Here is a 15,905-nt window from a genome sequence, read left to right as displayed (position 1 = left end):
GCACCTTTATTGCATGTCCTCACCCAACGGCATGCCCCGTGTGTGTGTGTGTGTGTGTTTGTGTCTGCTTTCACACACTCTTTTTCATGTCGTGTTCAAAGAGAGACCCTCTTGCTTTTGTCGCACTGCAAACTGAAATGAAGTCCAGAAAGCTGTCTTTGCAAAACGGTAAGATAACAATTTAGAATAACGCAAATTACAGTGTAAATATTTAGCTCAAATGGGGTCCAGTCACCAGTTCACAGCCACAGACAGACAAACGAATCGTTAAATTATACTTAATCTTAACATTTCAGCCTGTTTTAACATTGACATGGTTGTACTGAATTTTGTTTTCTGTTTAACGGTATTCATTTAGGTGATACTGTGTAATTATTACAGAAGAAGTTAAAAAGTTATAGCTTGCATACGTGAAGTCAGTTTTTGTTTAATTTATGAATAGCAAGAGTTCAGTCCAGTCAATCACTCCATCCTGCCATTCACTCCTCTCATGCACACTCATAACTTCCTTGCTCTCATTGTCTGTGCCTGTGAATAGAGATATAAACTGTCCTCATCAGCTGCTCGCATCCATCCAATAACAGCACAGCGACAGACCTTCGCTGTTAGTCTGTCGTCTGCTTTTAAATAGGATTTTCTCTCTCAGCCTTAGGGTCATTCATGCTGCTGATGTGGGTGAGCTCCACCTCCCCATCATTTCATCATCCTCATCCGCCTATCCATCCGTCCATCCGGTGTCTGCACTCTCTGGGGGGGATTCATTTGGTTTGGCTGCACATGACCTTTGATTACAAAATCTCCTTGTAGAGTCTAAGTGCCAAAGACTTTCTGCAAGACTTCTTATCTACTAACTAACTATGTAACTATATTAGCTGCACAGGTACATCCTTCCTCCAAGATCCAGGCTAATTCTTGATAATAGTAATTTCAGTGTATTTTATTCATTTTATTGGAGTGTTAACTGTCTTACCCATTTTTCCTGCCTTGATATTCAGTAATAATATTACTGCATTATACTCAAAAACAAAGCTCTACTGCATATTTGTCTTGGTATAGCTATGCTGTATGTATTATATGGATACCCCTTATATACCTAATAATTACACTGTAATTTGTGGGCTGTAATCTAAAGTATTGTGATTTTCTGATGAAAATATATTCTTTTGTTCATGTGCTCTTGATATTGGTGTTTTGAAACAAATAACACACATCAATATTGAGAGTCCATTTTTTCACATTGCCATGTGTCCACTATGTAGCTCACCAACAGATAGCCACGTGCCTCCCTCCTCCTGGATTAGATTTCAAACGTCCCATTTTTTAAAAATTTCCTCTGTCCTGTGAGGTCATGAATAAGCATAGCGAGCAAAGTCATCCACTGAACCCTGACACTCACATCTGAAGTCCTCACTGACGGGGAGGACGAGAGTCCACTGATTACGCTGATTAGTTCATCCTCTCTGGATGAAGTTCGTGTTGATCAGTCACACCAGCTGCTGCAGGGAAAACCTGCAGCGGGCTCGCCGCCCTCCATGACACACAGTGTGGAACGGAAAATCCACAAAGAACTTAATCTTGGATCCACTTCAGGTAAAAACTGAATAAGGGATGCGATTCATTCCACAAGTCCGGCACTTCCACAGGTGTACAGAAAATATTGTGCGATACTGTAGGTCCAAGTTGAAGGTCTCATGTTTAGTTTTAATGGTCTTGTTTGGACATGCTGAGGTAAAGCTGCTGTGTGAAGGCTTGGCACATAAAACACATGTGGCATACGACATCAGAATAATTCATTTCCACAGGATTCCTCATTAGCTTGTTTTCACTGTTAGAGAGATGGCCACCAGACAGAGTGCAAAACAAACACTGAGCTTTATCTGTCCAACAGCCTGGCTCAGGAACACAGCACAACACAATCTGTTAGAACAGCACAACAACCACAAATAGTGAGGCTTTTACAGGCGTATGTGAACATCAGCTTCAGTGTCCATAATATTTACATCCCAATCTACTTAAAATATAGGCTTTAATCATACTGAGTGCGATGACAATGGCAGGTTTTCTTCTTATCTACAGTGATGACCTTTCGTCGGCAGTGTCGGGCAAGTTATCCTACTTGAAAAATGTAATCAGTTACTCTTTACATTACATTACTTTAGTTACTTAGCACAGCTCTGACATATCTTTTAACAACTCCAAAGCTCCACAACCACACCATCCTCTATATTCAACAGGTGGAGAAAGAGGAAAATGAGATGTTTTTGTCTGTTTTTGTCTGATCTGTACAGTTTGAGGCAGATTGTGATTTGTGATTATGGGCTGTACAAATAACACTGACTTAACTTCTGTGAATTCGGAAACACAAGTAATTAGTTTTTGGTCCATCTTTAACATCAAGTAGTGGTCAGCAGCTGCGTCCTCAAAGGTCAGCGCAGTTCAGTGAAGGATACAACGATAGAGGAGGTGTGCGCAAAAGCTTTTTCACAATAACGTGAACACCACCGAAGAGCCATGTTTCCATGGTAACAACAAATGGCACCATATGGCAAAAAAGGAAGACATGGCTCATGATTTGTGGTCTGCTAACAATGCTGTTGCATGAGCAATAAGAAGGGCAAAAGTTTTTAGACGCACAGAAACCTGTTGGAAACACACCACAGCGAAGACGTCGTCAGTCTTTATTTGTTTGACCTAGGAAACCATCCTGATCCTGATGAGTAAGGAGGGACTGAGCCCTTCCCCTGTTACGGCAACCCAGCTGTAAAACAGATTTCATGCCACTGGAAAGTGTTCTGTATTACACTCACCATTACACAATTTTCACAGCGACATGCACTCGTAAGTGAGGTGATGGGAGCTGTTTGACCTGTTTTGTAGCCCTCTTTAAAATAGAGCTAGACAGCTTCATGCAAGGGATGAATTTATCCTAAGTCTGACTATAAGGTAGCTCTAACGCCGTGGTCAGAGTCTGGAAACCCTGTGTGCACACCGTCTAACTCTTAAGTGGATAATGTCAGCAATTAAGCCAGCTAATTTACAACATGTACATTTATGACAATATTGGTGTTTGTCTTTTCATGGAGGCAAGCTGCATCCCCACACCTCTGACCTCTGCATCAAGCTAACCAAGCTAACATGACCAGTTTCTCAACTCAATATACATCCAAACATCTAACTCTTAAGTGTCCAAGTAAAAGAGAGTTACAGAGTTTTATTAATTTTGAAATATGAAAGTACAGTTACCTCATATTCCTAACTTATTGGCTTGTAAATACAGCGTGACCAATGTGAATAATGTCCACAATCTAAATGAGTTTTACTTTAGAGAGACGATCAATTTCCTGAGTTTCTGACTCCACAGATTTGGATTACGAACGTGGAGGCGCAGGAAACAGAGACTGATCAACGAGGGAGTAATGATGCCCTGCAGCCACAGTGGCTTTATCTCCACTGGTCCAGGTATAATGAACAGCGCTTATGTGGAACAGTAGAGCTGCAGCATATCAAAGCGACCATACTTACCTACATCAAAAAATCCACACACCCACTCCGCCACTATGACTTCACATTGAGTTTCAACGTGACAATCGGCGTAATTCATTTTCACGTCGGCGTCCACGCCTTGCCAGTCAAACGTTGGTGCAGTTAGTCGAGGGCGGCGTGTCTGCTTTGCTGCGGATCTCCTTGATGTCGTTGAGCGGGGAGTCGCTGGTGCCGATCTGGCATTTGAACACCTGCTTGTACGCCTTCCTGAAGTTCTCTGACAGGAAGGCGTAGATTACCGGGTTGACAGATGAGTTGCTGTACGCCAGGCAGTGGGCGGCCACCCGCAACACGAAGGAGGCCTGGTTCAGGGGGAAGGTCCCGAACTCCACCCACAGGTGGACGACGTGATGGGGGAGCCAAGAGAGGCAGAACACCACCACCACCACCAGGACCGTCTGAGCAGTCTGCGAGCCGCAAATTAGGAGCAGAGAGAAGTAGGAAAAAGATTTAGAAAGTGCCCTCAGGGTCAACAGTGACAACATTAATGCTGTACAAGAGGAATAAAATATGCTTTTGAGAGGTTAGTGGCTTTAAAAATTATTCTGCTGTTGTTCTGCTGCTCTTTTAGTCTTTATTTGTATTCCATCTTGCGCTACAATGCACCAAAACTATGCCATGTGTCGTCAATGGACCACAAATTAACACCTTGCTACACCGTTGAGCTTTGAGAGTCAATTTGTCATTATGTAAGGGACATGCACTCCTCCAAAAATATTTTCCTTAAAGCTGCAGAAAGAAGCAAAAAGTTGCTTATTCACACATCCTGCACACAGTGGGCAACATTTGCATTCTTTTAGAGTCATATTCCTGGCAATCTGGCAAAGGCAGGTCCAAAATTCGCTCTCCTCTTAGCTCTGTTTTGGTTTCGTCCACCAACTTTTGAGAAAAATGGGCCCCCCATGTTCACCAGGCAGTGGCTAACCTTGTCCATCTACCATTGGTTTGGGTTTTTCCACTGAAAATATCTGCAAGGTTGATAATGAGAGAGCTGTGGACTGGAAAACCAAAACGATGAGCTGAAAGATGCAAAAATGCTCCTGAGAGCTAAGAAACTGCAGACTTGGTAATAATGCTCTATGGATTTGTTACAGTGAGTGACCCCTTTCATATGTCATATGAGCCACTGTTTACATAAAAATATTGATTAGTTCAGCTTTAAACTGGGGGCATGGATATTAGCTGTACTGCAGTTCCTTCTTAAACCAATAGATGCAGTAAATCCACTGGCATTCAATTTCATACTCATTCAGGCTTTATGAAACCCTTAATTGTATTACATTAAACTGACACTGCATGAATTACATTATCCTTTTAACATTTCACTCAGCAGATCCAGCTGCAATCCTGTAAATGTTTAGATGACCCTCATATCAATACAAATGCTCATTCATACCATTTATTCACTGCTACAGTGGCCTACATTAATGACGAGGCACGCTCGTGGGTGGAAAGAAAACAATGGAAAATCTGTCTAATCCATAAAGTACGTCATTCCTGTTGTGCACATGCAAAGCCACATATTAGACTGACAAAGATTCTGTAGGTCTATGCTGGAGCTCCATAAGGTTTGTGTATGTTGGACAATGACGAGATGACAATGATAGATTAAAACAAAGACCTCACTGCATAACCTGAGATCATTATGTTCTGGCGCTGTGTATATTCTAGCAGCAGGTCACATGTTCCCTCTTTGGAAGTATGAGTAAAGCCAAAGGGTGCAGCTGGAAACTAATTACATGCTGCCTGATCATCCGAGCCCCTCCACTGCTTTTCTTGGTAGCAAGTGGATTTATTCCAGAAATAATTAGTTACCATCATAGAAAAAATAAATAAATAAATAGGGAGGAGGCGGAAATTAATTAGAAGTGCAGCCTTCTCTTTAGTTTTGTTCAAGGAAAGTTAGAAATGATAAATCAAATATGCCAAAATATGTCCAGCCAATCCAGTTGAGCAGAAAAACGAAGCTGATGCAAGCATGAAGTGACACATCGAGCAGCGAGCACTACAGGAAGAGCCGCCCAGAGAGAACACTGAGCCCAGCATAGCACAAAAATGAATAAATGCATTTATATCCAGAAATTAGAACATACTGACATTTGACTAATGCAGGCCTTTGATGACCGGTGCTGAAGCTGCCATAGTAACCGGAGTCAACCTAATGCTTAGACACAGCCCTACTTGAGGAGCATAGAAAAAACATTTCTTTCACAGCACGACAACGCGACAATGAATTCTGTTCCTGCTGTAGTTGTTCCACCGTTTCACTCAGGTCATCAAATCATCCATCTGTTCCAAGATTAAATCTTTGCTGGCTGCACTACTATATTAAATAGAAGTTTCAAAAGTGTCCGGGGTCATTTTACACATCGGAATTCAGACAGTTTCATTTCTGTGGCTTTGAATAAAACGTGTCCACATAACATGGGTTCATAGTGATGTTCTTTCTGTTTTTGCAAGTACAAAAACATGCACAAAAAACGCGGAGGCTTAAACTCTTTGTGGGAATATTTGATGCTCGAAAATGCAGGATTATGCTGATATCCGGTGCCTTCTTCGTTTATTCTTAAAGCTGCACTAACCAATATTTTTCTATTAATATCTATACTATATTTATATTTACATAATTAATTAATCAATCAGAGGTAAAAGGGGTCTCTTATAGTGGAGTCACCAGAGGCCAGAACAGAGCTAAGAGAGTGAATACTGGATTTACATTAACCAAGTGGCCAGAAACACGACGCCAAATGAATGCTAATATTGCTCTGCGTCCCCTAAGCTGTTAGCTGACACGTTCGCGTTCCTCGACAGCACCCTCTCCTTCACCTCCCATATGAACCAACCCCCTCCATCCCCCACATACCACCCATTCTACAACAGTTCCACTGGCTCCCCATCACACACCGGATCAACTACAAAACCTGACCATACACGGCCTCGCCCCTCCATATCTCTCTGACCTCCTCCATACTGCCACACCTGTCCACACCCTCAGATCCTCCTCCTCCATCCATCCCGCTGTCCCCCCCCTGCTTGCCTTGTTACCAGCTCTGGAACTCTCTCCCACCTGACCTTTGTAATACTGACTCACCCTCACATTTTAAATCCAAACTCATAACTCATAAATAAAATGCGTTTTTATATTATTATTATTAATGTGAAACGCCTACTGTGCTGCCCCCAAGTGGCTAAAAAAGACTCAATTAATAAAATAACTGAATTCAGAGTTGAATAGAAAAAAACACAAAAAAGCGAACACGGTAAAAGGCACAGCAGGTTGCAGTGGTTGTTATAAGACTTTGCTAAAACATGAACAGTGAACTCAGATCAAACTAAAACAGCAGTGGGTGCAGTTGTAGCCTAAAACTCTCCTAATAAGCAGTACGACAGTGATGATAACATGTTATAAAATGCTTCATGACCATCATAACAGATTCAAATTCACAGTCAAGTGCCGCTTTAGGAAACAATAAATCTGTGATGAAACGGCATCATATCGATCATATCAGAGATAAACGTGACAGAGCATATCCAATGAAATGAAAGGTCAATATTGGCCTGAGATATCAGCCTGTCCATAACACACACAGACACACACACACACACACACACAGATAGTGTAGCCAAGGACAGGTTCCCACAGTTTTAGTGGAGCAGTATGTTAACCATGCTTTGTTTGGATAGCCTCCATAACACATTCATATCTTCACCTCGACCCCCTGAGAGCCATCAGTTAGGCTAATATAAACAGCAGCTTCGCCACAGGAAGAAAGAACTCATAAAACTCATGCCTTTCAGCCTCTCGTCCTCCGCCGCTCACTGTCTCTGCTTGTAACCCTGTTTTTAGTGAAAGCTGCAAGCTGGTCACTGAAATGCATTAAATAACTGATGGAAAGCTGTCATAGTTCATTTTTGAGTGTTACAGTTTAGTCATGTATCCAAGTGAGGAAAGTCAGAGCTGGGTTTTAGGACAGGAGACAGTTCTCTGTCTTAAAGGCAAAAACAGCTATTGTGTTATGATGTGCATTGACATCATACTGTAACAGGGAGAAACCCACCAGTTTTAACAAGAGGCCACTTTCTCGAAGCTGCTTATGGTTTGCATCGAGGCCGCTTCTAACAGCAGCTTCAATAGACCAGAATGCATTGCAGCTACAGGACTACACTGCAGGTCTGCAAGATAATATGGACTGCGCTTACTGGGAGCTGGGCACATCAAGATAGGAGTTGATGGTGTTAATGCAACAGGGAGAAGAAGAAGGTGCAACAAGATGATGCAATTAAAAGCTTGAACCACAAAAGGTGGAAAAACTGTTGAAAATGTGAGATTTCTGTCTGTTTCATGACACAGACGTGATGTTTTCATCCACTGTCACTTTTGCGGATGTTGAAGTCATGAATTATTTGCCAGGTCTGTGTCTACGCTTTGTCGCGTTCTGCTTGTATCATCACATCAACCTCTTTCGGCCTCAGCCAGGCTTAATGTTACTTTAAATGGCTGGTGAAGCCATTGAGACACGATTGTGTGATGTTGAGTGACAGTGTAGATCCACTCAGCTAGCACAGTAACACTGCCTTCACGTCATTAGCTGTTCCCATTTCTGCTTACAGATGCTGTGGAACAATTTCGACATGACTTGGCCAATTATTCACTTTCGTAATTATCCAAAACCATCTGTGTGCCCCGTCTGGACGTCTGACTGACTCACATCATTGAGAGACAACTCCTAAACCTACACTGCTAATTACTGTTTTTTTAACCTCTTGCTCATCACTACGAATCCATTCAAAACATTATTGTTTGCAAGTAAAATGAACTCTCAACGCTCTGGTTTTAACCAGGAGCCCCAAACCTTGGCTTTTGATAGGGTCTTGTTGGACTTTTGGAGGCTGTCTGATTCCTGCTGTGGGCGCCTGAAGGTGATAAAATGTTCACAACAGCGGTGGGAGTGACCTTGCTCTTGCAGCTGCCACTTAGATTACACTTCACAAGTCTGGCGATGAGCCGCTGAATCGCACAAACTATTGATTCAATGCTTATTGAACAAATTCCTTCCACTTCCCTTGCTTGTGCAACACATCCGCTAAAGCTTTAAGATAGCACATAGGAGGAGCTCGACACCAAACACCAAACTTTGAGATGACCTGGCTTGCAGGAATAGTTATATATTGATATAGCTTATTCACTTTAGATAAAGGATCTAAATCACTCTCATGTCTGTGCAGTAAATAAGAAGCTACGTCCAGGAGATCGTTATCATAGCTTAGCATAAAGACTGTTGCCAGGAAACCAGCGGAAACTTAAGGAAGTCACTGCTTTAGGCCAAGAGATAGTCCCTCACATAAACACCCGCAAGACCTCGACTTGCTTACAGACTTCATTTTTTTTGTCTGGACTGAACAAACAAGATGTAACATCAAGAGGTAACAAACTAGGTGTTAGCTCGTGAGCTTTAGAGGTGTTGTGGTGGATGGGCTATTGGAAATGGACTGCATTTATGTTGCACTTTTATCCACAGCACTTTGCAATTTGAGTCCCAGTCACACACACAGAATAACACACACACACACACACACACACACACACTCACACACTGGCCTGTCCACTTGGAACAACTGGCGTTCAGTGTCTTGCTCAAGGTTGCCCGTGTTTTTACCTTAGAGCAGAGCCAGGCTGGTCGTTTCCCTTCCCTTTAGGCAAAGCTAAGCTAACCTGCTGCTGGCTGTAGCTGCATGTTTACTGGACAGTCATGTAAGTAGTAGCAGTAACTGATCTCTTTGTCTCACCACGGGCAAAAAAGCAAATAAACGTAGTTCCCAAAATGTTGGACTGTTCCTTTAACAGACGCCATGGCCTCATTAGGTAACACTGAGCGGCAGAAATGAGATGAGGCAGGTACGGCACGCCTGCTGTAACACAGGTTACAGAGGAGCCAGGTTAGCTTTTCACAGACTCTCAGCGAGAGCGCAGAGACAACAGCCAAGGAGCTGAGTCATCACAGGACCTGTGACAGGACAGGTGTCAAAATTTGTTTTGACACCTTCACCTTTATTTCACGCCATGGAAGGAAGTGGTAACAGCTTTCTGGGATAACTTTGATGCTGCCGCTTATTTCTAACCCTTCTCCAAGCAGTTTTGAAGTGGTTTTAACAGATTCCTGTTTTTTATTCTGGGCTACTTCTGGTTCGTTAAATTACTTGCTGTGTTTTCCTGTGTGACTTAAAACAGGTTGTTGCTGTAAGAGAGTAGCCAAACAACCTGCTGCCAATGAAGTTACCAAATCTAACAATTAAGTGGCTGATCTACTTGCTTCCTAATGCACATGCATTATTCAATGTCTGCTGATTGTACATGGAACATACCATGCTGTACTGCACGCTACTCTCCATATCATTAAAACAGGAAGAGAACATTGCTTTTGCCACTGGCACTACACATGTGTGTACATAAAAATGTATATATGCATTATGCAGCTTTTAATGTAGAAATAATCATGCTTAGCAGCATTACACCAGTTTCTCATAGTTGAAGTGGTTGCTACCTGATGCAGATTTAATATATGTGCATAAACAGTCTGTTCTGACATGATTTATAATTACAGTACCCTACCAGGTTATGGACTACAGCCCGGCTTTAATGCACTGTTTGCCAACCCTTCATTACAAAGCTGTCAGTGTAACATCGCCTCTGTGCATTCTCCATCCGTGGTCACAGGAAATCATCAGAACATCCTTCCTGCTTTACCCTCTGCGGTTGTTCAAAGCCTCACGCAATAAAGCGAGCGTGTCGGCAGGGACATATCAGAGCACATTTACATTCTCATCGGCTCCTCCCCTCCCAGCAGGGGTCTGCACTCCTGGTTTCATGGCACAAGGCCGTTATCAGATCCGCCACCGAACTGACCAGCCGTGAAGAACAATGGACAGACGGACAGATCGGCAATCAAGCGGGCGACAGCAGATAACTGGCTCTCTGGGAAGCTAGATGATCTCCACCGAGAATAATGACGGCGAGATGGCAGTTTGACTGCACACTGCCTTTTGGCCACTTTGCCCCAGTGTGCCAGTTAACAGTAGTCACTGTAACATTAATATTCATCATTTTGGCCCTAAGGAGAAACAGAGACAGTGGAAACAGCTTCCTCTGACCGTCTGTGGAAGTTGGAGTAAATAGTCCAGCATGTGGCACAGACACACCAGTCCCTCGCTGAGTAATGCGTGCAGGACTGTGGGTCAGGGTGGCTGTATTACAGCTAAAGGCCAAGAACACTGACCTCTGGTCTAAGTCAGACCGGATGTCAACAGAGGAAAAGGCTGAATGCACTGATCCGGATAGATGGAGGGCTTTTCAATACAACAACAACTGGAACAACTGGTCTTAAAAACTACGGCAACGGTGACATCATTTACCATCGTAATCATCACTATTAGCAACACCATCATCATCATCATCATCATCATCATGGCAGATAATGGTGTAATATTCAATTCCAGGATACAGATGGTCACTTGCAATAGATAATGTATTAGATAATAAGTATTTCCAGTGATTTATGCATTATTTGCAGGTTATGAACTTAAACTTGTGCCATTTCACAGTCACACTTATCATTATGTTAAGTCCTGGAAATAATTCTGCAGCAATTTAACAGACAAAAAAATCACCCCAGTGTGTCTATGTGTCAGTCAGTGTTTATTCAGTGCTTGTTACTGATTACAGCCAGACAAGTCTGCTAACATATGGTTGTAATCCATGATATATACCCCACTCGCAACCCTAAAAAAAGGCAGCGTCATACATACCTTCTTCTTTGATGCCTCTGACTTTTTGGACATATTTCTTAGTTTTTTGTGCAAGTGATTTAAAACCTGCAAGCAAGGAAATAGAGGAAAGATGTATTGTGGATAGTTAAATAATTTTCATCATTATGAAGTGACCCATATGGAAAGTCTTCCTTACCTTTGCATAACAGAAGGTAATGAGAAGCAGAGGCAACACATAACCAAAAACAAACGTGCACACGACATAGACTTTCTTCTGGTTTTGATCTGGCCACACTTCCCAGCAGAAGGTGTGATTCTCGCCTCTGTGGAAAATGTTCTGGTAATACATGACCGGCGCAGCCATGGCCAGAGAGAGTATCCAAATCACCACCACTCCGATCAGAGCGTGCTTGGCCACTCGGATAGAGGAGGACTTTCTGGAATGCACAATGGCAATGTATCGGTCCACGGACATGGCAGACAGAGTGAAGATGCTGACCAGCATGGACACGGTGAAGAAATAGTGGATGAATTTGCAAATGAACGCGCCCAGGACCCACGTCGGCATCATGTAGATGGTGGACTGGAAAGGGATGCAGAAGAGCAGGTAGGAGAGGTCTGCTATGCTCAGGTTGAGGATGAATATGTTGGTGGTGCTCCGTGGTTTCCCCGGTTTGCTCCGGGCCAGCACGGTGATCACCATGGAGTTGCCCAGCACACCGAGCGTAAAGATGAGCCCGAAAACCAGCAGCGTGATGAAATTATCCGTGCCGATCCCGAATAAAAGTTTCTGCTCCTCTTCCTCCGCTCTGCTCAGGTTCCACGGCTCTTCCCAGAGCCAGACGGGCTCTGATGAGTTCATGGTTTCTTTTTTTCCCCCTTTAGGTGAACGTGAAACTTTGATTAAATTGCCTACAGGCTGTCTGTGTCCCGCTGCTGCCGCTTCATGACAGTTTAAAGCGCAATGGTTGTTGGTCCGGTGCGCCTCCAGGAGCGCTCCTGACACTGCTTTTGCTTTCTTCTATCTTCACCCCAAGGTTTCAGTAAATCCCCCCGCTTAACACTTAAATCTCACATTAGTGTTAACAGGAAACACATCCTCCAAAGCTCTCCAGCTCTCTGCACAGCGTTCATTAGTCTCGCCGCTGTGCGCCCTGGAGTCTCTCTTGGCGCGCACCTGGTGCGTCTGCGCACCGCCCGCGCTGATCCACTGTGAAGCCTGTTTCTCTGCGTCTAGACTATTCCCCTCACATTATAGCAGGGGCTGGGCTGTGCCATTCACGTCAGCACTCAGTATACCACCTCCCAAGAAATGCAGAGGGGAAAAAATTATCTGGACGCGTTTTGTGCTACGTTTCAGAAACCACTCCTGCAGAATCTGAATGTCAGCGGCCAATGTCATCACGCTTTGGCACAGTGTGGCTACTGTTGCAGTGATTATCCGCCTCCACTCTTTAAATTGCAGTATACCACAAAACAATCTCGTTCGGCACTGTTGCTGTGATTGCCTTGTTTGAGATTCATTCTCTTTTGTCATTAAGAGGAAATGAGCTTTCTGAAAACGCGACAAAAAACTTCGGCGTTGTTACTTTTTGATTATTTGAGAGGCATGAATGGGAAATGTACGAAAAGGAACGGCAGCTTCGTGTTATGATGGGCAGGGAAGTCACATTTAAAAGAAAATATGGACTTTAACGACCCAAACACATCAAAAATGATAATAATAACGTTATTCTATGTTGACTATGCTTTCCCAAACTACATGGTTCCATTAAGATCCATATTACCAAGTTTGGAACCAAATGTGGAAAAAGACCTTGGGTGCCATCATGCCATGGTTCGCTGAAAACACATTGCAGAAATGCTATCAATAATATGTCCACAATCACAAAGATCTGACTCTGCCGCTGCCATCACCTGAGCTTAATCGATTAGCCAGACAAGCTGGCCATATGTAGATATAGGATTTGGTCAGTCAGTAGCGCAGGTGTATAATCATTTTTATCTGAATCTATTGATCGTTCAGTCTGTGAACTGTCAGAACATAGTGAAAAGGCCCATCACAGAGTCTCATCATTACTCCCCTGCTGTTAAAAACACTTGAATCTCCTGCAACCTTATGCTGGAAGTCTTGAGGTCTGTTGAAATGAAGCCATGCAGTGACAGTTTCTAGCACTCTAGTGCTCACATTGTGAGGTTTTACATTAAGCTGATGTGGTGAACTTAGAGTTATTAGAAAACACTTGCATGTTTCTGGCCACCTGGTGATTGTACGTCCAGCAGACACTCTTTTTGCTCTATTTTTGGTCTCCACCGACTTTTGAGGGAAATGTCTGCCTCTATAGCTTGCAAATGTTCCACTGCGTTCACCAGCTAATTGCTTAAACAGCTTTAGATTTTTCATTTTTTTTCCTATGTTGTGACAATGCTGTGGTTCAGGTTTGGTTAGGTCAAGGCACAAAAAACACTTGGTTATGGTTGGGAAAAGTTAACTTTTTGGCTCAAAATACCCGGGTCTGTCGCCACAAACACGTGAGGAAAATGTCCCGACATCGCATGAAAAATAGCCGGTTTAGTATCAAGCGGTACAGCGTGAACAGTGGTCTGCTGCTTGGCAGTCATCTCACCTGACTGTCACACCCCCACCCCCTCCTCAACCTCCTTCGAAAATCAGCTCTGAACTACCTTACTTTGATACCTAATGTAGAAACGCTGATATGATCTGATGACTGGGCTGCCTTTCCCCGAAGAGACCAAACAACATCCTATTTTATTCTTGACTTTTGCAGTACGTGTTTTTTCCCTTTCTGTTACTATGTTTGTGAACATCATGCACCAAAATACCAAAGCCACTTCCTTGTGGGTGGAAACTTAGCTGACAATAAACCGATTTCTGATTCTGATAAGACACATGCTTTTGTGGAATGGATATGCTCTTGGTTGCATCTGTTAGTGATATAAAAAAAATAAATCTCAAAGATAATTACTTTTATATTTTCAAATGCAACAGTTTAAAATATTATATATTAATATTGCATTTAACTATGTAAGAGCTCACTTTGGTCCATTAAACTCACACTAAACTGCTATACCACCTGTGGATGTTAGACACTCTTATTGTTCCTTTCAGTTTACTGCCTTCTTCTAACACATATGAAAGCAGCAGTGAGACGTGCTGGTTGTATTGCATTTCCTTGTGGACAGTGATTGCCTCCATGTCAGAAGGCACCCTTCTTGTTACTGTCCATTGTTTGCTTTGTATTGGCTCGTGTTCCATTAGACTCAGCCGTGTTAGAAGAAATTCAACAGGCGCAGGTTCTTCGAGCTCTGTCGGCGGCAGTGGCAGCGGAGGGGGAACGGGGCAGAGCGGAATAAATCAGCGGTTTCTGCTGTCAGGCTTTCAGAGCCCACGAGCGCAGCTCCCTGCTCACCGTGCCTCCCAGCAAACAAACAGCACTGACAAGATGCCAGACAGCAAGCAGCCATCCATCCATCTCGACATGATTAGATTGAATGTAACCTGTAAATGGTCAGTATTTTTGTTATTTAAAGGTCAGATACACAACAAAAAGCAATACAGAATATATAGATAAAAGGTTTTTCTATTGTAATGTAATAGAACATTTTCTGCATACTATATATTGTAGTATACACTCCACATTTACTGTCTTTCTAACTGCTATATTCCATAAGCATTTCTACTCATGCTCTGGGTATAGGATGTGTCTTTCCTCTTCCCTTCGATGTGTTGTTGGTTTGCAAAAACACAATTTCACTTATTTTTTAGCATAAAGGAACAGTTCCACATTTTATAATTATTACGTGTTGTTTTAAGGAATGCCACCAAGAAGGCAAATAAGCATATTTCCCAAAACGTCAAACTCTTTTAATAACTCCAGAAATGTTGAGTCCTACATTTCCCATAATGCATCTCAAGCTACGCTTTTGTTAGACCACCCTTGCCTGATAGATACCCATGTCCTTCAAACTCCATGCACAACTTTGTAATGCTTTCCTTTAATGTAGTCTTCAAGGCAAAACCGAGTTATTTTCTCAGACTTATAAAAACTGTTTCCACAGGCTGAGTAGGACTCCTCATGAGTGTCCCTTTAAAATGGTAATATATCTCAAATATCATATTTTCTAATGTACCCAAAACCCAAGCAAAGGCAACTTTCTCGATAGTAAGAATAAGAAATGTTCATTAACAGTAGCCTGTAGTTTTATTCCATTTATTTATTTATTTTACATTTTTAAGGCTTTTTTATGGATATCTTCCACTAGGTGGGGCTATTTTATATAGAAGAGGTACATTTAAGAGTTTAAATGCAGCTGTTGTGGGACTCTGACGTGCCCTGCTCAATGATTGTTGCTGCTGCTGTCTCTGGCACTAATTCCCTCTCTGTTTGTTTGGTGGGCTGTCATCAGTGGGAATAATGAGAACACTGTACCAGCCAATTAGATTTAGCACGGTGACACAGGTTAACCTCTGTGGTTTCGAACAGCAATTGCAAATACAAACACAAAATTTGGGGGATGCATAACCACACACATTGTTTGTGTGGGTCTCTTTCAGCAGAAGCTGTATTTTTTTTTTT

General features: G+C 42.7%; 1 protein-coding gene across 1 annotated transcript; it reads right to left on the bottom strand.

Moving 5' to 3' along the window:
- Positions 1 to 3,629: 3,629 nt before the first annotated feature.
- LOC121610856 (galanin receptor type 1-like) lies at positions 3,630 to 12,169 on the bottom strand. Its single transcript, XM_041943159.1, has 3 exons — positions 11,504 to 12,169; positions 11,347 to 11,412; positions 3,630 to 3,950 (listed from the first exon to the last, which is right to left on the bottom strand). Exons 1-3 carry the CDS (start codon positions 12,167 to 12,169, stop codon positions 3,630 to 3,632), a joined length of 1,053 nt encoding a protein of 350 aa, XP_041799093.1.
- Positions 12,170 to 15,905: the final 3,736 nt, after the last annotated feature.

This window comes from Chelmon rostratus, chromosome 8, assembly GCF_017976325.1.
Source record: "Chelmon rostratus isolate fCheRos1 chromosome 8, fCheRos1.pri, whole genome shotgun sequence".
Classification (NCBI taxonomy): Eukaryota; Metazoa; Chordata; class Actinopteri; order Chaetodontiformes; family Chaetodontidae; genus Chelmon; species Chelmon rostratus.
Note: the sequence above shows the minus strand (reverse complement) of the source record. Positions and strands in the feature narration are given on the sequence as shown.